The sequence below is a fragment of the Ursus americanus genome, chromosome 3, assembly GCF_024610735.1.
Source record: "Ursus americanus isolate L20-20 chromosome 3, mUrsAme1.1.p, whole genome shotgun sequence".
In the NCBI taxonomy this organism is placed as follows: domain Eukaryota; kingdom Metazoa; phylum Chordata; class Mammalia; order Carnivora; family Ursidae; genus Ursus; species Ursus americanus.
In genome coordinates, this window is record NC_142129.1 from 13,457,009 (window position 1) to 13,484,890 (window position 27,882).

General features: G+C 38.4%; 1 protein-coding gene and 1 long non-coding RNA gene across 9 annotated transcripts in view; both read left to right on the top strand.

Annotated features, from left to right (window-relative positions):
* Positions 1–7,477: 7,477 nt before the first annotated feature.
* The window catches only part of BRAF (B-Raf proto-oncogene, serine/threonine kinase), a 169,722-nt gene continuing 149,317 nt past the window's right edge, over positions 7,478–27,882 (top strand). For all 8 annotated transcript variants that reach the window (XM_087860784.1, XM_045792502.2, XM_087860785.1 and 5 more), the window contains exon 1: positions 7,478–7,799. In XM_087860784.1, the coding sequence (XP_087716910.1) occupies positions 7,668–7,799 (132 nt within the window). In that variant the 5' untranslated portion in view covers positions 7,478–7,667. The remainder of the gene's footprint in view (positions 7,800–27,882) is intronic.
* Positions 7,806–27,882, top strand: part of LOC148110338 (uncharacterized) — a 33,469-nt gene continuing 13,392 nt past the window's right edge. Inside the window, exon 1 of the long non-coding RNA XR_015723801.1 lies at positions 7,806–27,832. This is a non-coding gene — a long non-coding RNA (uncharacterized LOC148110338). The remainder of the gene's footprint in view (positions 27,833–27,882) is intronic.

Consider the following 27,882-nt stretch of genomic DNA (forward strand, 5'->3'; position numbering starts at 1 on the left):
CCTCATGGTTATGTTCAGGTTAAACATTATTTGGCCCCAATACTACATAGACAAGGCATCACATCAGGACTTGCTACATAATGTTGATTTATCCCATTAGCTTGGCTAATGGAGGGTCTGCTATTGTAAACATACACTTTCCCCTTTATAATTAGTAAGAGGTCTGTGTGGTAGCACTACAAAACCATTGGACTGCCCTGATCCCCGACAGTCTTTTACCCAATAAGACTTTCAGCAATTATTAATGGTCCTAACCTGGAGTAATTATTACACTGGAGGTGGCAAGACGGTGATTTTCTTTCTAATTCTATCATGCCCTTGCTCTGGAGTATACCAAGGTGCATACTGTACAAGCTCAATTTATACATTTGCTGTCCCAGATCTGGAATCAGCCATTTCTCAAAGGAGCCCTTATTACTTACAGTGGAGAATGACATTTCAAAATCAAGATCCAGGTACCAGGTATACCTACTGATACTCCCAGGCACCTCTTTCAGTGCACAGAGCTAAGACTATATGACTCTATATCTACATCTATGCCTATACATTTGTATACACACACACACACACACACACACACACACACACGTATGGTACACATGTATATAAATATCTACATACACTATATGTAGGTATAAATGTACATACAGATACAGATTATATAAGCATTTATAAATATATACACTTACATAGTATATGTATTACGTGGTATATGTACTTTTCTAATTCTATCATTTCTTCTCTGTATCATAACTAGCATATATTCTTCTAAAACTATACATACACACATGTTCACAGACACATTATTTTTCTCTAAATCGTACATTAATACAGTTATTCCAATTCAAATGCAGCATTACAGGGTTCTTCTTCAACTTCTGTTCATAAAGTATTTCTAACTTTTTCTACAGTAAGAGCCTTTTCAACACCATCAAATGTACTCATTTGCTCTGTCCACAATATACACAAATTGTTTCAGAATTACAAAACCAATACTACTACCAATAATAAGCCTTCTAAATAAAGATTTATTTGTAGTGCATTTTGTTCTTTGAACATATTCCAGTCAGTACTTAATCAGAAGCAAAAGTGCTAAGAAACATAAATAATAGGAATGTATTATGGAAATTTGGTCTTAGGCAACCGTGGAGCTGGTTAAGCAGTCTAGGTGAGGCTGGTGTTTCTGGGTCTGCTGCTGGATCCTAAAATCCTCAGCCAGATAGTCAGGAAGGAAAGAGAGAGGTGAAGTGGGAGAAGCAAGGCAAAAATGAAATCGGTGAGGCTGAGGCTGAAGCTACAAGGAGGCACTGCAGTATGAGTCAGGCTGTTACTACCTCAGGCTCTCATTACAGTGTCAGTGATGGGGGTCCTGCAGGAGAAGCCTGTCATCACAGAGTTAGACATGCATCCCATAGAAATGGTAGTAATTATGGTCATTTCTGGCTTATGGACAAGAGCCAGCAGAGAGCTCTGAGAGTTACCCTCACAAATGCATTATCTTACAGCCTTGGTGAAGAGAGTTTGCTCTGGACTGTCTCAGGGGATATACTTCGGAGTGAGTGAGCAGGTCTTACATGATGGAAGAGGAATCTGGCAAATAGTTCCAGGTTAGCTAATCTAACACGGCCCAAGTTCATTATATGCTATAGTCAGAAAACAACATTCAAAAGCAGCTTGAATTAATTACTTTCTTTGTGTTGTTATATTTATGAATTTGATATATGATTAGGTTCATTTGGTTAGATTTTACTTTTATTTACTTATTTATGTGTCCCATAAAGTAAAACTATCTTAAAAGATACACTCAGAGAAGTCTCATTCTCCTCCATCCTGTTCTTACTCAACCCTTATCAGGTTCCATTTTCATTATATATACAGTTTCCCCTTGCTTCTTGCCAAAACGTAGCATACTGTATGTAGTCTACTGTACCATGCAACAAAAGCAAACTTAAAAAATTTTAACACTTCAAATTATCAAATTCACAAAGAATATTTCAAAGAACTCTGTATCTTATTAACACACGGAAGGGTAGTATAAGCAAGATGTTATAAGATGAAATAACATACTGATACAAATATCCTTTGGGAAATGTTAAAAATATAATATCTAGGGTACTTTTTGGAGTGATGAAGATGTTCTAAAACTGACTGTGATGATGATTGCCTGACTCTATGGATATACTAAAAATCATTGTCTATCATATGAATTGTCTATCATATGATTTCACTCATTTGGGGAATTTAAGAAATAAAACAGAGGAGCATAGGGGAAGGGAGGAAACATTAAAACAAGATGAAACTGGAGAGGGAGACAAACCACAAGAGATTCTTAACCATAGGAAACAAACTGAGGGTTGCTGGAGGGGAGAGGTGTGAGGGGATGAGGTAACTGGGTGATGGCATTAAGGAGGGCACGTGATGTAATGCTCATGGGTGTTACATAAGACTGATGAACTCTATCTCTGAAACTAATAATATATGCTAATTAATTGAATTTAAATTTTTAAAAATGAAAAAAAAAATACAGTGAATTGTCTCCTTTATTTATTTATTTATAAGTAGGCTCCACCCCAGTGTGGAGTCTAACGCAGGGCTTGAACTCACAACCCTGAGATCAAGACCCGAGCTGAGATCAAGAGTCAGGCACTTAAATGACTAAGCCACCCAGAAAGAGAGAAATATAAAATTTAATACATTTCATGAATCTAAAAGCAAGGTCTTCCCTCAAGAATTAAAAAGCCTGAGAAATGGGGCACCTGGGTGGCTCAGTCGTTAAGCGTCTGCCTTCTGCTTGGGGTATGATTCCAGAGTCCTGGGATCGAGCCCCACATCGAGCCCCACATCGGACTCCCTGCTTTGCTGGGAGCCTGCTTCTTCCTCTCCCACTCCCCCTGCTTGTGTTCCTCTCTCACTGGCTGTCTCTCTCTCTGTCAAATAAATAAATAAAATCTTTAAGAAAAAAAAAAAAGCCTGAGAAATGTGAGTTCAGTAGAGGGGGTGACAACAGTGCCTAATCATGACGCGACAACAGGGGATGACAGACAGAAAACCTAGACTTGATGCGATAGTATTTTACTTAAAACATAACAAAAAAACCAAGTTTTTTTGTTGATGCCAAGCTTTGTAGGTACCAATAATGGGGTAGAGTTGCTTATATGATTTTTTATTCTATTAACAGCAGCATAGATCCTAGGTTACTGCAATCAGAGCTTCTATTCTTTGTTAGTTGGAGCAAATCTGGAACGGTGTTCAATGCACAGGACCACTTTGTTTTTTAAAATATTTTATGTATTTATCGGACAGAGAGAGAGAGAGCACAAGTAGGGGGAGCGGGAGAGGGAGAAGCAGACTCCCCACTCAGCAGGGAACCTGACATGGGTCTTGATCCCAGGACCCTGAGGTCATGACCTGAGCTGAAAGCAGATGCTTAATCTTACTGAGCCCAGGTGCCCTAGGACCATGTTTTAAGAGGAAAATTGAATAGTACACAGAAAGATGAGAAAATGCTCTGAGGAAAGAACTAAAGGAAACAGAACTCCCTTCAAATATTTGAAAGTAGTTACACAGAATAAGAATAGACTTGTCCTGTGTTCCTCTAAAGGCAAAACAGACCAGAATATAGATGTCATAAAGAGGAGGGTTTCAATTCAATTTCAGGGAAAAAAAGTTACCATTGAATGTACTATTTTAGTGAGGTCCCCATCACATTGGGATAGAGTCTGGAATTCCACTGAGAAGATTCCAAGTATCTCTCGGCAGGAAGGCTGCCCTGAGTCAACTCTATGATTCTATTTTCTATTCATACCTAAATAGCTTCTGAGAGTAGCCTTCTATTAATACAAGATGTGTTATTCACAATGATGACCTTGATTCATAAAGAAAACATTAAATTGTGATCAGCTATATATCATTGAATGTGGTTGGAGCTGTAGAAGCTTCCTAGAAGCTGCTTAGTTGTTCTCTAGGAGTTGACCACATTAATGTGGATCAAACCTGACTGGGCAGGTCCAGATGATGGGTGGGACTATCCAGTGTCTATAAGAATGCAAGATTCAGGATAAAAAACACCAGTTGGAAATAAACTGGAAGAGAGGGTCAGCCATACCAGCAAGACTTCTTAGTGTCCCAGACATTGACTGGAGCAAAGATCTGAGGAATGCTCCTCACCTAGATGTGTATTCCAGCTTCCTGTGAATACATGAATGCCTTAGGGCATAAGGAGACTGTGAGCAAAACCTAAAAGAACTGCATTGATTCAACTGTCTGAAAGGGACGGCTGGGTGGCTCAGTTAGTTAAGCGTCTGCCTTCGGCTCAGGTCATGATCCCAGGGTCCTGGTTCCAGTCCTGTGGGGAGCCCGCTTCTCCCTCTGCCTGCTGCTCCCCCTGCTTGTGTTCTCTCTCTTTCTCTCTGACAAATAAATACATAAAATCTTTAAAAAATAGATGTATTAAAAAAATAAACTGTCTGTAAGACTTTAGAATGCAAGATAATACTGCTTTGATACCCGTATGATACACCATAGCACAAGAAGGTGTTTTTTTCTGTTTCTGTGAGGATCACAAACTGGCTTGGCTCGTTATATACTCCAAGAACACAGTGCCATACTTTTGGGTAGAGAGTTTCAGCACAGCATACTGCCTACGGCAGTACTGGGGTTTGGGGGGCCATGGAGTGCCCAAGAGGAGACAGGCTGTGTTCTATGGTAAAGGACCTGCATTTATTTTTGCATGCAGTGGTAAGAAGCTAAAGAAAGAAGTTAAGGTTTCTTCATTAGTATACTGAGATATGTCTTGGTGATTCCCAATAATAAAAAGGGGAGGATTTGAGGGTAGACTCCCCTCTGGAGAAGGTGAGGGTAAATAACTATTTCTAGAATAGCCAGTTCTTTATTCTAAAACAAACTGTCTATAAATTAAACACAACTGTAAATTCTTTGACACTTTTCCCATTGAGAGGTAAGATCTATATGCCTTTTCCTTGAATTTGGGCTAGACTTAATGACTTACTATATCCAACAAAATGAGTAGAAATAAAATAAAGTAAAATAAAGTAAAATGCAGCAGAAGTGATACTGTGTGACTCTGGAGGCTAGGTCATAAAATGCCATAGAGCTTTCACCTTGCTTATAGGAACACTAGTGTTTGGAGCCCTTAGCCACCTTGTAAGAAGTCTGACTATCTTGAAGCAGTCATGTTATGAGGAAGCTCAGGCCACATGAGGAAAGAATGTCTGGGTATTGTGGCTGACTGCCCCAGCCGAGGCACCAGCTTCAACCACCAGGCATATGAGGAAATATGCCTCCAGGGTATTCCAGTCTCCACCCATCGAGACACCACCAGGCACTGAGCCTTCTCAGCTGAGGGTCCTAGACATCACGGAGCAGAGACAAGTCATCTCTGCTATGCCTTGTCTGAATTCTGACTGAGAAGGTATTCATATTTTGTTAAGGGAAAATCTATGCTTGATCCTCACAATGATACAGTTAAGCAGGTTGCGCTGGCATTATTAGCATCTTCATTCTATAAATTAAGATAACAACAAACGGAGATTTGAACTTACCTTCTTTCAGATTATACAGCCAAGATGTTGCATGCTGATACTGATCTTTGTATTCCAAAGTTTATGCTTTTTCCGTATTTTCCCATCTGGATCCTGTAGGGGCTTTAGAATAGCCTAGGGAAATGAAATAAGATATATCCAAAATTTAAAGACAAGGTGAGAAAATGTTGAGTGAATAGAAGCTAACAAGAATCAATATTAAATGGATGAGATCAGTCATTCTATGGAGAAATAACTATATAAGATATGATCTACAGATTGTTGCTGATAAAGAAGGCTATAATTTAAAATGGAACCAATGAAAACAAATCTCAGAACTTCGAATGTTATGAGTGTCATAATGATATAATTTTTTTAGGGTCTGATTTTTTAAAAAAAAAAATGAAATGGGACTGTTAAAGAAAAAAAAATGCTGCAAGTTGTGTTTTTTATAAAATCAAGGGTAAAAGGAGCCATGACTGGCTCATGGTGCTATTTCAGTCACTTTTGAAGTATGTCCTTACAGTAAAGAAGGGTGCTTCAGACTAGTATAGCTTGATGACATTATCCCTTATGATTATTTTCATTTACTCTACTTTTGCCAAATCACTTTTTGATTTAAATTTAGTTCTTCAAGGAGATTTTTCTACTTGAAAGAAAAAATACAACAACCCTAACAAACCTACCATGCCCTCTTGATAGGCTGTACTTCCCATTTTTCACTGTAGAGGAATATTAGTATTCTGATTAATCAAGCAGCCTCACGCACAATATGCCTTACCTCTAGAATACCTGGATTCAATAGTGACTCTATCAATATGCAGACATTCTGCTTCAGGAGTCAGTAGGACAGCGTTCCATCTCTTTTATCATGGTGAATACTCTAAGGAGGTCACTGGTGAATTCCTTCCACATGGGAAGTAAAAAAATGTAGTTCACTCAAAGCTTCTCATGACTTGATGTTTAGGTTACTTCGGTGATTAAAACTGTACACCATCAGGAGCCCACAGTAACTTCCACTATGTTCCTCACTTCTATTTCTCCATGCCTTAATTTTTTCCCCGAATATTCCCTTTTCCTTTAAGATAAATGTATTTTTAATAATGAATTGGGTTTCTTTAATTTCGTCTGTAATTGGGCCTCACAAAGAGAATTTAATTCCCTTCCTGATTTCAAGCATATTTTGCACAGCTAACACCTTGGGATATTCTGTTCATGACAGGCACCTAGAATTTAAAATGTTTTGAATAGTTATCTTGAAAATAAAAACTATTAAAGTTTTGACGCTTCAGATGTCTAGAATGCCATGCCTTGAGCAGGCCCTGGCACATGGAAAGTGCCATTTACATTTGTTGAATAACTGGAAAACGAAAAACACACTTAAAGAAAACATTTTATTCCTCAACGATAGGAAAAAGCTTTTAGACTTCCATTTAGACCCATTTTAACAGGCCAGATGCTTTAATGAAACGGGTACAAAAATCATTCTGATAATTTAGCTGTTCCTAAATATATTTCTATCAAATTCTGCTTGAAATTTCCACCTTGGGGTTTCAAGTCTTATTTTTATGACACAGAGACATTCGCTGTAATGGAAAAAACACATGGGCTTTCCCGTCTTCTTCCCTCTAGGATTTTAACTTCTCCTCGAACACCACCCATGCTCTTCTAGTAAATACCACATTACAGAACAGGTTTAGGACCGAAAGGAGAACGAAGTAGGAAATCGGAGCCATGGAAACCGCGGAGCCGAGGAAACGTGCGCGCCCGAGGGTGGGCAGGAGGGGAAGGAACCCTCCCCTGACGACGGCGCGAGGGCGCGCCTATGATTACGTCACGCAACCCGAGTGACGTCACGGCCGTGACACGCGGGTGACGCCGTTGCCGCGGCGACTTCTAGTCGTCTCCGCCCCCTTCCCCCGCCCCCCGCCTAGCGTCCTTCCCCCAATCCCCTCAGGCTCGGCTGTGCCGGGGGCCGCGGGCCGGTTCCTGAGGTGGCCCAGGCGCCCTCCCGCCGCCGGCGCCGCCCCGGCCGTCCCTCCCCGCCGCCCCCCACCCTCCGCCTCCGCCTCCCTTCCCCCTCCCCGCCCAGCAGCGGTCGCTTCGGTCCCGGCTCTCGGTTATAAGATGGCGGCGCTGAGCGGCGGCGGCGGCGGTGGCGCGGAGCAGGACCAGGCTCTGTTCAACGGGGATATGGAGCCCGAGGCCGGCGCCGGCGCCGCGGCCTCTTCGGCTGCGGACCCTGCCATTCCCGAGGAGGTGAGTGCCGGCGCACCCTACACCCCTCCCGGCTCTGGGCTCGGCTGGCTGGTGTTTTTTGGGGGGGAAAGAGGTGGCGGTGGGGGCTCTGGTGCCCTCAGCCACCTTCTTCTTTGGGTTCTGCGGGGTGGGAGATGGGCATCCCCGCCTTGTCCCTCTCCGTCCTGCAGCTCCTCGCTACGTAAACACACACAGTGGCCCAGGGGGGTTTCCCTGACTCGCACCCGGGCTTGGGGGATTCGGGCAGCATTGGTTGAGCAGGAGGCTATCAGTAGGGGGCGAGACTCAGGGTTGGTCCGAGAAGGTCACGGCTGGCTGAAGGTAGCCAGGCTCTCATCTCTTCGATGTTTTCATTATTTTGGGGTGGGGGGGGTAGGGAAGGGTGGCGGCATCCAGGTGAATAGATGTAGGTTAGTAGCCGGGGCCCGGACCCTAGCCTGAGTTGCTGTTGTAATTATTACATGGTCATGGGGGTGATGGGGCGCATCGTTACCCTCCGCTCTCCCTGATGTCCCCCTTTTCAGGCCGCTGCCCTCCCCTCCACTTTTCTACTTGTTTGGGGGATTTCTCTTCACCTGTTTTACCCGGCAGATATTTTGATTTAATCTGGACTGTTTCAGCCTTAAATCCCACTGTTTCCGTTCTTCTTTCCATCCCGGTGTCAGGCCCCCAGTTATTCTGTTTGTCTGTGCTCTTTCGCTGAGTGGTAAAACCGCCCCCCCCCCCCCGCCCGGTCCCATCCCATTCCCATTCCCATCTGCTGCTCCGCTCTTTTGCCGGTTGTCGGACCTGCCAGCCTTCTAGCCTCAGTTTCTACTTAGAACCATTTTTGCACTTCTCTTACCCTAGTTCTCTTTAGGCCCTCTGAATCATTCTATTGCTCCGTAACATTGTTATCTATTATCTTCACAAATCCTTCTGGACGCTTTGAAGCTCCTTCCTTACTTTGTGAATCCTGAAGCTGTCAGGATTCCATCAGGTTTCACTTGCATACTGGCACTTTCTGGTTAGTCTTCCATTGTGCATTCACACCTCTTTATTTTTTCCTACCCATTTTTAAATAGATTTGATTGATTTCTTACTGTTGTCCTCCTTTTTGTCCCAGTTTTTACCTTTCACTTTTTCCTCTTTGGCTTCTGCTTCTGTCAGCCTGTTTTTTGCATTATTCCCCCTCTTACCACCTTGTCAAATTATTTAATTTGGTTTTTAAGGAAAATTTATTCTATTTAGTATTTGGCGTTGTACTGTATAAAATAATACACTTTGTAATATTTTGCAAACAATGAGATAATATTTAGTATAATAACTGTGCTTTGTAATTATTGATTAGATAACATGACTTACTCCATTGACTTTGCTCAGAGTTCTCTTTCCTTCCTGCTGCTTGCATTTGGTTTCCCAATTCTCAACGTCTCATTCTTTCTTCTGTGTGCAATGCTCCTTTTCCTGCTTCATCATCTTTACTTTGGAAATTCATCCCATATGCTGGCTCTAGTATCAGTTTATTCACAATAATAATTTTTCGGCCTCTTATACCACCTCCATCAATGCCCATGATGTGTTCTATACCATCATTTGATCTAAAGTTCTCATATCTCTTCTTCTTTCTTAAATTGCTTGACTTTCCACTTAATTTTTAGTTTGCATTTCTGCTCGGATCAGTTTCCTCTAACATCTGTTCATTTTCCCCAATCTTGGATTCTAAGGATAGAGCTCTTTCCTTCTTCCATTTCCTAGTTTATTCTGATTTCCTTGTCCCCAGTTACCATTCATTTGGCCTTGTTTCCTGGCTTTTGGTTCTTAACTTGCTGAAGCTTCCTCTTGTCTTCCCCACACCTCCACATTCCTTCTTATTTATAAACAGCTTTGTTCCGTTGACATGGAAATTTATTTTTAGGATACATTGTTTTTAATGGATAAATACTAGGGGTCACATCTGCTGTCTATTTTTTCCATGAATCCGATATGCCTTTGTCTTACCAGGCACAGGTGCCTCTAGGCTTGCTTTACTTTGTAGTGTATGTGTGGTTTTGTTGAATTGTAACTTTGAAGACTGTTACAGAGTAGAAGAATGGATAAATTAATGGGTATGGGTCATGAAATTGTAATGCTCTGATTATAACATTGTTTACATTGAGAACTTTAAGACTTAGTAGAACAGTTTGCAGTGATACAGAGAAGTCTTTTGTTATGTACAATCTCCGCTATCTTATTTTAAAGGGCCAGATTGTTTGAGTTCTGCCCTCTGAAGATTCTGATTCAGTAGGTGAGAGCGCCATAACTTTTGGTATTTGACACACTTCCTGTGCAGTTCTCATGTATCAATGCTTGAGAACCACTACACTAATGAATTTAAGTTTAAATTGCCAATCATTGGAAAGCATATTGGTATCTCCTGAAACTACAAGGATATTCCTAACTAAATTTAATTAGAAGTGTTTCGTACTGCCTCCTCCTCTCAGGTTTTAATGTTTAGTGATGAATAGTTTTCCTTCTATAATTTCTTATAGGAGCTGATAATAAAAGGTATTTGCATCGGGGAGGCGGGGAATGAATGATTAAAAATGGACCTCTTTTGAATCAATGTTATGGATGGCAGAATACATTCCTCCAAGAAATCATTTAAAATTTGAAGTTGGTATTGTCAGTTCAGTGCAAACTGATATGTACTGTGGTCTTTTAATTTAACTATCTTTCTTATGTGTACCTAAAGAGATATAATTGCCAAGTGCATGGAAAGAAATGAAAAGTTATGTTTGTGTAAAATGACACATTTTATTCTAAAGAGTTCTGTTGTCTGACAGTAAAATAGTTTTTTGTTTTTGTTTTTAAAGTTTCTCAGAGGGAAATTTCAGCTGCATTAAAATTTCTGAGTATAGAGGGAAAGCACATTCATTATTGAAAAATTAGGAAGCTATAAGTACAAAAGTAAAAAAGAAAAAAATATGTAATCTTGCCACTAGGATATAATTAGTATAAACATTTTGGTGTGTATCCAAAACTTTTTTTATGTTTGTATAATACAATATATGTGGGTTTATAATATTTTTAAACTAATATAGTAAAATATTATATATTTCATTAGGTAATACTGTGATTTTTTTAATCTAATCATTTTTCTTAGATATCAGAGATTTTTTTTTTTACTGCTTGTTATCAAACATCTTGAACATAGAATGTAGATTTTAGTTTTTAAATTGTGTTGGGACGTGAACAAATTTCATGTCCTGTATTTGTATTACTTTGTAGATGTCAAAATAGGATATTCTGGTAAATGACAGGAGCTTATTAAATATTTATGAAGTGAATGTGCTTATACTTTTGGCATTAAACCTTTACTTCTGACCATTTATATTTCCCCAATGTTTCTTTCCATGACCATATGGTATAATATGGGATAACATGACCATATGGTATAATAAATACATTTATTTTTAAAAAAATGTGATATACCAGGGTGTGATTTATTAACTATTCTTCTGTGTTTCTTTAGAAGGAGCTTCTTAAAATTGCATTACAATTAAAATTATATTGTTTCAAGATTTCTTATCACCAGCCTTAGTTAAGTTGTATAATTATAATAATACATTGACTAAGCAGTATTCTGGGATGGGATCTTCTTTATAATGTGGTCCACTGTGTTAAAACACATCTTTATGAGGCATGTGAAACCAGGTTGGATTACCTCATACTCCTAAAAAGAGGTAGTCCCTTTAGGATACTGTGTGCTTGTGTGGTTCTGGTATTGCTGTTAATACTTGTCTGGGTATTTTTGAAGGTTGACAAAACATAATCTGTTAGGCATAACTATAAAATAGCTGTTGTCTTTAGTACTTCTAGTGGTCTCTGTGTGTATTCTTCCTCCCTCCCTCCCTCCCTCTCTCCTTTAGGCCTCCATTCACTTCTTGTATTTAGAAAACTCTCTGATATCAGTCACTTACATACGCTGGCTGTTAAAGGAATCATTTATCAGTAAATAGATAAGAAAGGAATGTTGGTACTGGATGCTCAAATCTTTGAATGTAGTAAACCTAAGAGCAAACATGATTTAATCTTGTTTGGATAATAGGCCAGAAAAATTATATTTGGATAACAGGCTAGAGAAGTTTGACTTTTCTCAGTTCCCTGTCCCTTGCTTTCCTGATAAGGATGAATGGGAAGCTGTTCTAACAACTGTTAACCTATGTTCTATGAGTGGTGGGGAAGAGAGGAAAGGAGCAGGCTACATTGTTTTTTATCATTTTCTAAGACCTCATGCTTACCTGTTGAAGAATAAGGCAGCTGCTTAGCTTTCTTCCTTATTCATTTTCCCCAATAATAAAGTTGTCTTCTCCTTTAGAATTGCAAAGTGCATTTTGTTTTCTTAGACACCTTGATATTAATTTAGCTGTGTACTTAGTGAACATTTTGTATCACAATCCCCTTGTTTTAGAAAATGCAGTATGTTGTTATGCTTCCTATATTTCTGCCTCAAATTGTCATTACAATAAGCCTTTATTGTCAGTAATTCTTACTGGATTTTGTCTTCCTCAGAAGTTGAATTGAGTCTTTTACTCGTTCTCTATTTCACCTACATTGGTTGTTCTCTGAGGTCAGGATCAGCAATAGAGAACTAAATTCAAAATAGGGGAGCCTGTTCAGGAGCTTTTCTCTTTTTTAAAAGTAAGCAATGCTTTTATAGTCATAATGTCATAGATAACTTAATATAAGAACCAAAAAGATAGTCTCATTTGTTCCATTCTTTTGTTAAATATTTGCTGGAGGCATTGACGTGTTCTGGGAGGTAGTCTTTATTTTTTAGTTTCTTTTGGCTACCAACCTAATTTACTATCATACATAATTAGCATGGTAGAAGAAACTCTTAGTACAGCCTACACCCTAACATTAAGCAATTATTTTTTCTACCCTCTACCCTTTGAGATTATTTTGGTTTACATGTATTCTCTTGGGCTTAAAAAACTATTAGTCTTGTTTCTTCCCATATCAAGACTATGCATATAGAGGGAAATTGATGCCCAGTAACATTACATTCCTTTCTGGGTCTTGGGAATGCCCTCAATACAGAATATAAAAATTGCTCTGAACTCAATTAACTTTATGTCTTCTGGAAGCTCTATAGCATCAAATGAAACATCACTTTCATTCTTGTAATGTGGCTGCAGTTATTGACAGCACTTTTGCGACAAATGTACCATAGGATGGTAGTTTTCAAATTACTGTAGAGCTCTAGGACAATTAAAAAAAAAACACACAAAACACTGTAAGAAATTCAGATTTTAAGTTACCCTGATACATACATAGGAGAAACAGTTTTTGTCTGTTTTGGACTTTTTTTTAAAAGATACTTTTGCAGCATTATCTAGCATGTAGGTACTCCAATATTTAGTGAAAGAAATAGTGAATGGAACCCTATTAGGTATGATGCACTCTGTTTTTCTGTACTTTTCATTGCTCTTTTTATTATGCTACTTACAAGTCAGTTTACTAGATTGACAATCAATTGGTTCCAACAGGCATTTTGAAAAACACAGTTTAGGGGGTTTCAAGGGCCTTCTTCAGAGGTTAACTGAAGGCTATGTTTAGTCCCCCCACACCTTAACTCTTGAAGTTCTTCATTTATCTGCTTTACATGTTGGTTTTCTTGAAAAAAAGGGTTTTATGGCTGTGAAAATTTTAGAGCTCCTGTGTTTGAAGAGAGATGTGTACTGGCATGAATCTTCTCAATTCTAATAATCTCTGTAGAAAATTTCAACAACATGCATCGAAAAAGCGGTCAGCAAACATTTTTTTGTAAAGGGTCAAATAGTAAAATTTTAGGCACTATGGGCCTAACTGCTTTGTCTCTGTCAAAACAACTCAGCAGACTCAACAATGGCATTATAGCACAAGAGCAACTAATAAACTGTGTAAGCAAATGAGCCTGACTGTTCCAATAAAACTTACTTATGGACACTGAAATTTGAATTTCATATAATTTTCATATGTCATGAAATACTCTTGATTTTTTTCAATCATTTAAAAATGCGGCTAGTCTTGTGGGCTGTATTAAAAGAATTGATGGCGCAGTTCATGGGCCAAAGTTTTCAGACTCCTGGTCTAGGGGAGACTGAACTATATCATATTAGAAGTTCTGAGATTAAGGTGTGGGTTAGAGGTCTATAGGAAGTTCATAATTGCTTTTTGAGAAAAATCAGGTTTATTCGGTTATAATTTACATATACCATAATGTACCATTTTAACTGTACAGTTTGATGAGTTTTGGCAAATGTACATGATCCTGCAACTACTGCCACAGTCAAGACACAGAACATTTCCATCATCTCAAAAAGTTCCTAGTTCCTCTGCATTGCGTCCCCTTCTCTGACCCTCAGTTCCTGGCAGACATGGGTCTGATCTCTAGTTTTACCTTTTCCAGAAAGTTATATGGTGGAATCGTACAGTATGGGGTTTATGTATTTGACTTCTTTCATTTAGTTTGATGTTTTTGAGATTCACCCATGTTGTATGTGTCAGCAATTAGTTTCTGCTTATTGTTTAGTAATATTCTATTGTATGGATGTGTCCCCGTTTATTTATACATTTACCAGCTGAAGGGTGGTAGGGTTGTTTTTACTCTTCAGCAGTTACAGTGAAGATTGCTATAAACTTTTGGGTTCAGGTTTTTGTGTAGATATTTGTTTCCATTTCTCTTGAGTAAGGACCTAGAAGCGAGGTTGATGGGTTGTATGGTAAGTATATATTTAACTTTATAAGAAACTGCCAATCCAATTAAAAAATGGGCAGAGGACATGAACAGACATATCTCCACAGAAGGCATACAGATGGCCAACAGACACATGAAAAGATACTCATCATCACTCATCGTCAGGGAACTGCATATCAGAACCACAGTGAGATATATCACATCACACCTGTCAGAATGGCTAAAATAAAAAACTCAAGAAACAACAAGTGTTGGCGTGGATATGGAGAAAAAGGAACCCTCGTGCACTGTTTGTGGGAATGCAAACTGGTGAGGCTGCTGGTGGAAGACAGTATGGAGGTTTCTCACAAAAATACAAATAGAACTACCCTATGATCCAGTAATCACACTACTGGATATTTACTCAAAGAATACAGAAACACTAATTTGAAGGGATATATGCACCCCTGTGTTTATTGCAGCATTATTTACAATAGCCAAACTATGGGAGCAACCCAAGTGTCCATCAACTGAATGGATAAAGAAGTGGGGTGTGTGTGTGTGTGTGTGTGTATAAATAGTATTCAGCCGTAAAAAAGAATGATCAAATAACACGGATGGATCTAGAGAGTATAATGCAAAATGAAATAAGTCAGAGAAAGATGAATACCATATGATTTCACTTACATGTGGAATTTAAGAAACAAAACAAATGAACAAAGGGGAAAAAAAGACAAACCAAAAAACACTCTTTTTTTTTTTTTTTGTGAGAGAGAGGGAGAGAGAGCACAAGAGCAGGGTGAGGGGCAGAGGGAGAAGCAGACTCCCCACTGAGGAGGGAGCCCGATATGGGGCTCGATCCTGGAACTCTGGGATCATGACCTGAGCCAAAGGTAGATGCTTAATCAACTGAGCCACCCAGGCACCCCAAAAAACAGACTATTAACTATAGAGGGGAGGGGTAGGGGAGCTAGGTCGGGGATGGGTGAAACAGGTGAAGGGAATTAAGAGTACACTTATCTTGATGAGCACTGGGTAATATATGAAACTGTTCAATCACTGTATTGTACATTTGAAACTAATATAACAATGTATGTTAACTACACTGGAATTTAAAAAAAAAAAGAAACTGCCAAACTAGTGCCATTTTGTATTGTCACCCACAGTGAATGAGTGTTGCAGTTATTCTGTATCCTTGTCTGCATTTGGTATTGTCAGTCTTCTTAGTTTTAGCCATTCTAGTAATTACGTGCTTATTTACTACCCATATATTTTCTTTGATTAAATCTCGCATTTTAATCTTTTTATTCAGTATTTATCTTGTGGAGTTGTAAGAGTGCTATATTTATATTCTGGATATAAGTCCTTTATATCAGATACGTGTTTTGCACACGCCTCCCGGTGACTTGTCTTTTTCATTTTCCTAATTGCTTTTTGAAGAGAAGATTTATTTTTGATGAAGTCCAGTTTATCATTTTTTTCTTTTATGTTTCCTGCTTTTTGTGTCTTATTCAGTAAATCTTTGTCTAACTTAAGATCATAAAATTTTTTCCCATGTTTTTGTTCTAGAAATGTTACAGCTTTAGCTATTATATTTAGGTCTGTGATCCGTTTGGAGTTAATTTTTATATATGTTGTGAGGTAGAGGTTAAAGTTCCTTCATTCTTTTTCATATCGGTGTCCAGTTGTTTCATAGGTGTTGAAGAAACTTCTTTTCAATCAAGTTACCTTGGCACCTTTATTGAAATCAATTGATTATATTATGAGTTTAGTACTGTCTTTTATTGACCTATATGTCTCTTATTTGGCCAGTACCACACTATCTTTATTACTATAGCTTTATAGTAAATTCTTAAAATTAGATAGATCCAATTTTTAGGATTTTTAGAACTTTAAAATTTGATTTTTTGATTTCTTGTGTTAGCTATACTTTTGGAAGGAAATGGTCAATAATTTTCTTATTCTAAAAGGTGTTTTCTACCCCCCTCCCAAAAGCTTAAGATTCACTGCTATATGTAATTAGTACACTCCTATCTTGAATTATTTGGTGGTGAGGTTCATGAAAAATGGCAGGTAAAGAAAACCTATTATATCCAAAATTAATTTCTTTATAAGAAATGAAGGGGATGTTGGTTGCACAAAAACGTCAATAATGTTCTTCTTACCATATTGCAAAAATATTAACTGTAATGAAGATACATATGGGTGAAAGTGAGTATATTACGATGTTTACTCAGCAAAGAAGTCACTGAAAATGTCAGTTGGTGGAAGATACTAGTTTATACTATGTTATTCTCCATCTTCATTCTAAGAGTTCTTCCATTTGAAACCTGTGTCATGTTCTGTGATCTTCCAGAATTAGCACCTTTATTAATCTTAGAGTCTTCATTAAATTGTTTTTACTAAGGATAATGCATATGGTGGTTGTTGGTCATATTTCTGCCTTTTTTCATTGGGGCCCATACGATCCTGCATCTTTTTTTTTTTTCTTTAATTACACTGGTGATAGCTTTTTATTTCTTAGCTTAGGGGAAACCCCTCCAATATAAAATATTTCTCATCATGCTTTTCATTTATTTATTTATTTATTTATTTTAAATATTTTATTTATTTATTCGACAGAGATAGAGACAGCCAGCGAGAGAGGGAACACAAGCAGGGGGAGTGGGAGAGGAAGAAGCAGGCTTATAGCGGAGGAGCCTGATGTGGGGCTCGATCCCGTAACGCCGGGATCACGCCCTGAGCTGAAGGCAGACGCTTAACTGCTGTGCCACCCAGGCGCCCCGGTGTACCACCCAGGCACCCCCATGCTTTTCATTTAGATATTAAAAAGCCAAAAAATCAGCAAGTGTGTTCATAGAGCGCAAGTCTTGAATACCTGACTAGTTCAGGCCTGTGTGGCCATTGGTAAGGTAAGTACCATCTAGACTTTTGTTCATGTTATAAGGAGTGTTATTCCAATTGTATTTGATTACCTTGCAAATTTTGAAACTGCACTTCTAGGGAGAGAGAAACTCAACATTTTGGCAGACCATTTTCAACTATTGTTCCAAAATTAGTGTGTTTTAAAAAAAATGCTTTTCCTAGGGCACCTGGGTGGCTCAGTTGGTTAAGCGTCCAACTCCTGGTTTGGGCTCAGGTCATGATCTCAGGGTCCTTAGATGGAGACCCCCTGTTGGGCTCACACTCATTGGAGAGTCTGCTTCTCTCCCTGTCCTTCAGCCCCCCCCCCATACTCTCTGGCGCTTGTGCACACTACCTCAAATCAATAAATCTTAAAAAAATATTTTTAAATACTTTTCCTATTGTAAAAGATACTTTAATTGTGTTTCAATTGAGAAATACTCTATTCTTATATTTTTTTCTTGTAGTAATATAGCCATTAAATTAACACAAAAAGTGACTTTCTGTTTTTAGAACAGCTTAAATTAATTGAAAGTTTAGGATGCTTTGAATTAGTCACTTATCTTTGAGTATTTTGAAGCAGTTTAAAATACTGATTAGATGTGTTCCTCTATTGATGTAGGAATTTTAAACTGTATTTTCTACATTACAATATTTGGAAAATAAGTATCTGTTTGGTCTTAAGATGGAGTTTTATTTATTTTTTGAGACAGAGTGGGGAGATAGGGACAGAGAGAGAGAGAGAATCTTAAGCAGGCTTCATGCCCAATGTGGAGCTGGACATGGAGCCTGACGTGGGGCTCCACAGGAGGCTTGCCATGAGGCTCAATCTCAGGACCGTGAGAACATGACCTGAGCTGAAATCAGGAGTGGTTGGTTTAACTGTCTGAGCCACCCAGGTGCCCCTAGATGGAATTTTAACATTAAAGGGGATTAATAGCTCCAACAGTAACATTATGAATAGTTATTGGAACCTGTATGTTTTTTATTGTCAGCCCTGGGTCTAATCGCTTTTCCTTTTTTAAAGTTTATACCCTCTACTTAGAAATCTTTGTGTAACTTAGAGGAGAAAAGTGAACAATTACTAATATAAGAGCCTTATGTAGGTATTTTTTAGAGTTCTTAGCATAATTTCTGGTAATGTTATGTGGAGGTAATTTAATTCCCATTCATTATAAAAGCATCTTCTGTGAATACCAAGCGATTATTGCCGTATAACTTTTTTAATATAAAAAGGTAAAGTACTATTGTTATTCCTCAATAACTCAAAATTGCTTTCTTACACAGTTGTGTAATTGTATTTCCATGGGAATGGTGTGAGAACTTCAGATAGGGAAGAGAGTACAATTCATTGTAGTCGTTACATTCCTATTGTACAACCACCAAAAGTGTTCATTTCCCCTTAGTTTTTACATGCTTCTAACATTTGAAATATTCCACCCATATCTTCTTCCTGCAGGTGTCTTCTCATATTAACATTAAGTTACACAATCTAAAGTTAAGTTTCATTATGCATGAAATTTTAGTTTAACCTTTTGGTAACTCTGTTGCAGAGGATTTTTCTGCTACTGAGTTTGACACTTAAGTTTCTATATGTATTTATGAAGGAAGGGGACCCTGGGTGGATTAAGCCACCCACTCTTGATTTCTGCTCAGGTCATGGGTTTGAGCCCTGAGTTGGGCTCCACACTGAGCGTGGAGCCTGCTTGGGATTCTCTTTCCCCTGCCCCTCCCCTACCTCACCTGCATGTGTGCTCTCTCTCTTAAAAAAAAAAAATGAAGGAAACATTTGGTTATTGGTTATCATGGGTGGGTCTTGAAAGAATGGTTTAAATAGTTATAGCAACTGTTCTGTGTCATAGCCATTCATACACTGCTTGATTTTCCCTCTGCCTCCCATGTGGAGTGGTATGAGAATAAAATGAGATTGTGAACATGTAAAAGCCTTCACAAAATTATAGTAGTGTTATTTTTCTGTCAGTTTTCAAGACAAAAAATAAATATATTAAAATTTTTCCTTTCAGAAGTCTTTATGGCATTTTTTAGAATGTTCAGTGACAGCTTACAAAGTTGTTACAAACTTTTGGTAGTTCTTAATATAAGATTGTTGGTGGACTATTTGATAGGACTGTTTGAATGTTGATTGTTGGTAGAACTGTTGGAATGTTGATTACTTCAGCGTTACCTTTAAACCACTACAGAGTTAAAGAAACAAAGTGCCAACATATACTTTTACTAAGCATTCCATAGGAAAGAGGTATAATGTATTAATATGAGAGTACATAGACCATATTTCATGACTTTATAGGAAAAATGTGTTAAAGACTTCTGTTAGACTATATATTTTTAAAGCTATGATCCACCATTTTCCTTGTCATCCTTCTAAAACTATATTGATGACTTGTATTAAGTCATTTCATAGGCCAGTAGGTATTCAAGTATTCAATACTACAGTATACCAGGTAGTACTCTAGGTGCTTAGGAGTACATTTGAAAACAAATAGAAGATCTCTACCCTTACCTAGCTTATATGCTGGTGGAGGTGTGTGTATGTAATGGGGGAGGGACAGATAGACACACAAAAAGAAAATTATTATAGTATGTTTGAAAGTAATAAGTACTATGGAAAAATAAAAGTAGAACAGGACAAGGTTTGCAATTTAAAATAGATTAGGGAAGGGCTTTAGTTGAGAAGGTTAATATTGAGCAAAGATTTTAGAAGGTAAAGGAAAAGCATTTCAGACAGAAGAACCAAGTTCAAAGGTTCAGAGTCAGGAATGTGCCTTGCCTATTCCAGAAACAAGGAGGTCAAAGTTGCTGCCGTGGCATAAAGAAGGGAGGCAAGTAGTAGGAGGTGAAATCTAAGAGGTGTTGGGGTAGGAGTGGGAACAGAAGCATGACCAAAGGCCATTGACTTTTGCTTTAAGTGAAATGAGTAACCATTCGAAGTTTGAGCAGTCAGAACAGAGTTACGTGAGTAACTTTTTTAACAATAGTGTTCCGGTTGCTATGTAGAGAGTAGACTATAAATGGACAAGGGTGGATGTAGGGGAACCAGGGAGGAGGCTTTTGGAATTATCTAGACAGTGGTTTAGACCAGATCAGAAGCAGTAGAAGTATTGATAAATGATCAGATTCTGGATGTTTTTAAAGGAGAGCCAACAGGATTTGTTGATAGATTGAATGTGAGGTGTGCAAGAGAGGTGACAAAGGGGCAGAGGAGGGCACAGATTAAGAATTCAATTTGGGGTATGTCAAGTTTGAAATATCTGTTAGATGTCAAAGATATTGAGTAAGCTGTTATGAGTCTGGAGTTTGGGAGTGAGGCCTAGTAACAGAGACTGTTTGCCATATGTATGTCTTAACTTTCTTCTTGAGTATACACTTAGATACTTCTCCTTAGTACTTAGGTGTGGTCATATGATTAAGTTCTGGCTAATGTAATATGAGCACATGTGATAAACACTAATTCTAGGTCTGGTCCATACAAACACCTTCCTTCCTGTTTTTCCCTTCTGGTTGGTTGAACCATAAGAATCCCTAGGGTAAGTTGGAAGCCTCTGTTGTAAATGGTAGATTGACCATTAGCCTAGGTTTCTGAATACTGCATGGATTGCTAACCTTTTCAACAACCTAGTACTATTAGATGGATAAGAAATAAGCTTTCATTGTATTTGAATCCTTATACCTTTTGAGTGTATTTGTTGTAACAGTTAGCCAACCCTAAATTTGGGATTTGGATGGTATTTAAAGCTGTGATATTGATGTGGTTATCAAGGGAATGAGCATATAGGAAAAAAGAGAGCCAAATTTGGAGAAAAGAGGAGGAGCCTGAGAAGGAGGAGCCAGTAAGGTAGGAAATTGAATAAAGTTTATTAATAGAGAATGGTCAGTTGTCTATGCTGCTAGGTTAAGTAAGATACTAAGAATTCATCACTGGAGTTAACAAAGTAGAGGTCCTGTGATCTAGACAAGAATAGAGCATTGAGATGAGGTTCCAGGGGAGATACTCTGACTGAGTCATTTTAAGGGAGAATAGAAAGGGAAGTGAAGATAGTGAAGAATTTTCCTATAAAGGGGAACAGAGAAATGGGGCAATAGCTAGTGAGGGAAGTGGGGTCATGGAATTTTTTTTTAATGATAAAAAAAATAAGGACATATGGTGATAGGAATGAATCCTTAGAGAGTAAAACATTAATGGATTCTGGAGAGAGAGAGGGAAGGAAGGGCAAGGGAGAGAGGGACATTGCTGAAGTAATCTCCCTGAAAGAAAGAGAGAAAGGGATTTAGTGTACAAATGGAAGGAATGACTCTCAATAGGAGCAGGGATACTTTATGATAATATGTGGTAAGGCAGAGTGTATAAATACAAACGTTGATAGGTAGGTAGATGTGATGCTGGGAGTCTGTATGTGTTCTCTTCCAATTGCTTTATTCTTTTTCAACAAGACTCCAGCTAAGAGTGAGTCTTTGGGGTATGTGCATTAAGGAGGGAGGTGAAGGTCTTAAAGTTGTTTGGGAGCACATGAGAGTGAATGGACTAGGGACAAAGAATAAAATTGATAAGCAATATTAAATTATTTTACCAGTTGTCCAGACAGCATTGTGAGACTTCTGACTTTTTGGTGCAGGTCCTCAGATCAAAGTTAAGTGTCACTTGCCAAGGCAATTTAAGAATTGATATGAGTCATTCTCATTTTGACTTTTCAGACATGGAATCATTGGGAAATAGAACATGAATTATTATTTTTTTTAAAGATTTTATTTATTTAATTTATTTATTTGACAGAGACAGCCAGCGAGAGGGGGAATACAAGCAGGGGGAGTGGGAGAGGAAGAAGCAGGCTCCCAGCAGAGGAGCCTGATGTGGGGCTTGATACCGGACCGCCAGGATCACGCCCTGAGCCGAAGGCAGACGCTTAACAACTGCGCCACCCAGGCGCCCCAGAACATGAATTATTACTTCTTCATGAAGTATCTGCCATTATCATGCCATGAATTTAAGCTAAATATGGAGAGGTCTGGTTACTAATTTTCTTTTCAAAAACAATTCTTTGGTTCTTTCTATACTGAAATTTTATTGAATGTTTAAATTGTCTATATGGAATAGCATCCTCATCATTGTAGTTTAATTTTTAAACTGTACAGTGAAGCACTTGTTTTCCTGTTACTTTCTTTCAAAGGCTCTCCAAGTTTGACTTGTCTTTTGCTCATGCTTTTCCTGTTGCCTGAAATATAAATTCCTTCCCCTGTCCTCACTGTATCCAAACCTTTCAGACTTAGCTCACTTATTGCAGGAAGCCTTCCTTCTTTTCAAGGCCTCTTTCCAAGGCCTAGCCTAGTTAGGTGCCTCTACCTTGTGCTTTCATAGTATCTCAAAGTATACTTGGTATCATTTTATTTATTATAGTTTTTGTTGGTATCTGTCCATTCCCTAGACCAATGTCGTTCAGCCAAAATTTCTGTCATGAGAAATGTTCTGTGCTAATATGTCCACAGGTGGCTACTGTGCTCTCAAAATATGTATAGGAGGACTGAAGAATTGGATTTTAAAATTTAACTGATTAATTTAAATAGTCACATGTGGCTACTGGCTACTTTGGACCCTTTTAAAGTCAAGGCTTATGTGAAATTCATATTTATTTTCCATTGCTTAGCAGTACTTCTACTTAAATTACTGTGTTCTTTCTCAGTACTCTTAGCCCAGATAGTTATCACTCACCTGGAATATGGCAGTTTTCTTCTCTACTTCTGTTCTTAAATAGCTTTCTGGTTAATGCAGCGATAAGCTCTTCAGTACTATAAAGGTAGGGTTTTTGTTGTTTTGTTTTTTCTCTTTCAGATTTAAAAACTGGGTACTGTGAGGTTACCTCAAGGAGTTTCTGAGGGTTAAGAGTAGCAAGGAAGAGACTCAGTGGGCTTGTGGAGGGTAGGGAGGCAATTTCTGCTTCAACCAAAGTAGTTCTACTTTGTAAGTTACTACATTGAAATTGTGCATGAGATTTTATATTGGGGGGGGAGGCTTCTAAAAGATAACACTTTTTTTTTTAAAGATTTTATTTATTTATTTATTTAGACAGTGTGGGGGGGGTGGGGCGTGGATAGAGGGGGAGGGAGAGAATCTCAAGCAGACTCCCCGCTGAGTGCGGAGCCCAACGTGGGCCTCAGTCCCATGACCCATGAGATCATGACCTGAGCCAAAAATCAAGAGTTGGTAAATAAAATCTTAAAAAAAAAAAAAAAAATCAAGAGTTGGACGCTTAACTGACAGAGCCACCCAGGCACCCCTAAAAGAAAACACTCTTGATGGAGGAAACAGGGCATGCACATGGCAGTATGTGATTAAGTGCCAGAGTGGATGATGAAGGAGTTCAGAAGTGGAATGTTATTATAGGCTAATGAGGTCTTGATGGAAGTTAGTGTTTAACCTAGACAGGTAGAAGGAAGGAAAGAAGATGTAATAGGTAGTGGGAATAGACTTTGCAAAGAACTGGAGTTAGAAATACTTTTGTTTAAGGAACAGGACCATCATATTTATAGCTGAGTGACATATGAAATAAAATTTGGCTATGTTAGACAGGACTGCATTGTGGAAAATAGTTATAGACTGAAAAAAAATTTTTTAAATTTTTTAAAAATACATTTTTTATTTATGAGAGAGAGAGAGGAGAGAGAGAACACAAGGTGGGGGTGGGGGAGGACAGAGGGAGAGGGAGAAGCAGGATCCCCGCTGAGCAGGAATTCCGACTCCCAGGACCCTGAGATCATGACCTGAGCTGAAGGGAGTTGCTTAACTGACTGAGCCACCCAGGCCCCTCTAGACTGAAAAAAATTTATATTATATGCAGTGGGATGAAAGTGGAGGTTTAAAATAAACGATGAAAGCAGTGTTTAAGGACGATTGAATTGGTAAGGTTTTGTAGGGTAGATTCAAGATGGGAAAAGGTCAAACCACCAAAAATGTTTAGGGAAAGACTCAGCAGTAAGATGTACTGTGTGTCACTGTTGAAGTTTGGGTTCTCCGACGGTAGATACTGAGACACTGTTTGCAGTGCATGATATTTACTAGGAATCAACACCTGTGAAAGGAAGAGGCAGGATAGAGGATTGGGCACAGGATGAAGTTGCATTGTGATGTGGGCCTCATAAAACTTTTGCCTATTAGTGTGGAGCTTTGGACTGAGGATTGCCTGTCAGGAGCCAAATGGCTGAGCCTCCTTGCCTGATGTGGGCCACGGTTAAGGTGGACTTTGAAGGAGGTAACCTTTGGATGCTGTCTGCTCACTGTCCTCATAGCTGGGCAGCAGTTCCTTCCATGAAGATGGAGCTTGGTCATGCATCTCTATGTCTCCTACGTACAGTGGGTCTGTGTGTGGGCAGTTCTTCCCCAGAGGGCAGTTTTGAAATACTTGGAGGTGTTTTGGTTGTTCCAAATATGGGGGAGGAGGGCGGCATTAGCCTTTAATGAGCAAGGACCAGGGAAGTCAGCTCTCTGAGTGGTCAGGACAGTCTGCACATTTAAGAATTGTTTGAATAACCACAGGACTTAGAGTGATTTGTTGAACTTTGTAGGTGAAAAAAGTGGTAATAATGATCTGAGCTTAGAAACTAATTTTGTTTTAGGCATGAGGCATTGTTTTAATATACACGAAAAGTTGCAGGAATTTAGTTATCACATAAATTGGAGGAATATTAAAATTTCGATCAGAACTTTATCAGGAGTTCTTCACCACTTCAGAAATCACATAATTGGTGGTAATGCCACTTGCACATTATTGGGTGACTCAAATACTTTTCCTCTCAGTCTACAGTTGTAACCACTATAGTTGTAGTGATTCTCTGTCTAAATATGAGCATCTGATACCCTCCTTGTGTTTAATAATTGCTTGCACATTTGAAATAAATATAATTTTATTACTAGTTTATTTCTTTCATACGATTGAAAGTACAATTAGGGTGTTACTTTTAAAATTTCACTTAGGCAGGATATCTCTGAATTTAATTTTAAGATCGTATGGGGGGGGGCGCCTGGGTGGCACAGTGGTTAAGCGTCTGCCTTCGGCTCAGGGCGTGATCCCGGCGTTCTGGGATCGAGCCCCACATCAGGCTCCTCCACTATGAGCCTGCTTCTTCCTCTCCCACTCCCCCTGCTTGTGTTCCCTCTCTCGCTGGCTGTCTCTATCTCTGTCAAATAAATAAATAAAATCTTAAAAAAAAAAAAAAAGATAGTATAGGGGTGTTACAAAATTGTTGTCATAAAAGGGAAATTGATTTCTGTTTTCAGTAATGGTGGATTGCGTTATTTCAGATCAACCCTTTTGATGAAAACAACTAAAAATCTTGGAAACATTATTTTTAAAAAATATAAAGGAATTAAAGAGCTGAAGAGGTAATAGACAACTGCAAGTCCAAATTCTAGGAAAAAGGCAGGAACCCGGAGAAATTAGAGGATGCGGTAGCTTTTGTTCTAGGGGCAGTTGCCAGTCTATTTAGATTTGGCCTTTTGTTTTGGTACACTTCGTGGGATGAAGAGGATAGAAGTCAAGGCCTAGAGTTTGTCCAAAGTGAGAGTCAGAAAGGAGAACGACTCTATCTTAAGATGGTATTCCAAGGATTCCATCATTAGGTTAGGGTGAAATAGAACTAAACTGTCTACCCACTCGCATATCTAGGGGATTGTAGATTTGGAGCAGGGGAAGAAAAAGGAAATTAAGAAAAATAAATCCTTCAAGTTGTGACCACAGTTTAAGTTCTCACACTGATTAGCAACTTAGATTTGTCCTGCTTGGGTGGTCTAGGGACCCTCAAACCATTTATCATAGTTCCTGGTTTCAAACTGGTAGTACTCACAAGGCCTGTCAGAAGGAAAGGCAAATTATATTTGGAAAAAGGCCGTACATTCTGAAGGGGATTGCCACCAATAATTTTTCCAGGGCAGTAATTACTACACTGTCATAAGTAACCAAGCGTAGTAAAAAACACACAAGTTAAAATTATATGATGTATGTATGTAGAATTCTTCAAGTAATATAATTTAAGATGGATAGTTTTTAAATTGAGATATAATTGACATATAACTATATAGTTTGCTTTATGTACATATACCTCAGAATAAGTTTTTTAAAAAGAAAAATATAACATGCATGGAAATAGCACTGTGAATAAGAAACAGATCCAGAAAATTCTCGAATACCAGATGGATTTAAAACAGTTGCTATTTGTATTGTTTAAAGAATAAAAGACAAATTTGAAGACAGAGAAAGAGAGACTATAACAAGTTACTTAGTAGACTTGAAAAAAACAAATAGAAAGTACAGAAATGAAACTATGCCAAATATACCTAAGGGAAAGATTGAGCAGATGATTTCTAACTGAAGTGAATTAGTTACCTGGAAGATAAGACAGGAGAAACTTTCCTGACTGCACTACTAAGAGTCAAAGCAGTGGAAAATATTGAAGAGAGGTTGCATGATGAGAAAGATAGAGTGAGACCTAACGTATTTAATCAAAGTTTCATAAAGAGAAGAAAGAGAGAATGATACAAAGGTAAGATTTGAAGAGAGATTTCTGGCTGAACATTTTCTAGTTCTGATGAGAAACCAGTTGATAGACTTAGGAAGCTCAATGAATTTCTAATAGTACAAATAAAAAGAAATCTGCACCCAGACTAAATCAGTGAATTGGCATAAACCCAAATATAAAGAGAAAAATCTTAAAAGCAGCCAGAGGAAAAAAAAAAGATTTCTTTCAAAGGAGGAGCCATGCTAACTTCTCAAAGGAAAAGTATGTATATTTTTCAAAATAATTGCCAATGTATACTTATAAATTCTTTACTTAGAAATTCTTTCAAAACTATCCCTCAAGGATAAGGTAAAAGTTTAGTTTAACAAACTCCATCAGCCCTTTCTAAAGGATGGGCTGCCTGGGTGGCTCAGTCGTTAAGCGTCTGCCTTCGGCCCAGGGCGTGATCCCAGGTTCCTGGGATTGAGCCCGCATGGGGCTCCCTGCTCCGCTGGGAGCTTCTTCCTCTCCCACTCCCTCTGCTTGTGTTCCCTTTCTCGATGGCTGTGTCTCTCTCTGTCAAATAAATAAATAAAATCTTTAAAGGAAATTATGAAGGATGTACTTCAGGCAGAGAGAAAGATTCCAGATAAGGGTCTGAGGTGTGAGATGGAATGAAGTGTGAAGAGCCTATTGAAGTAAATTAAAGAAGACCTAATGGAGCAAAATACCATGTACATGGATTGATAGACTCAATATTGTATAGGTATTATTCTCCAAATGGATTTATGTATTTGATGTAATTCCAATCAAGGCATTAGTTATTTTTTTGGTCGGTTTGTTGGTTTTGTTTTTTTTCTTGTTCTGGTAGAACTTAAGCTGATTCTGAAATTCTCTGGAAAATCAATAAAGGGCCAAAGTAGCTAAGACACTCTCAAAGAGGACAGTATGGGAAGACTTATTTTACCAGTTCTTGAGACTTATTACAAAGTATAG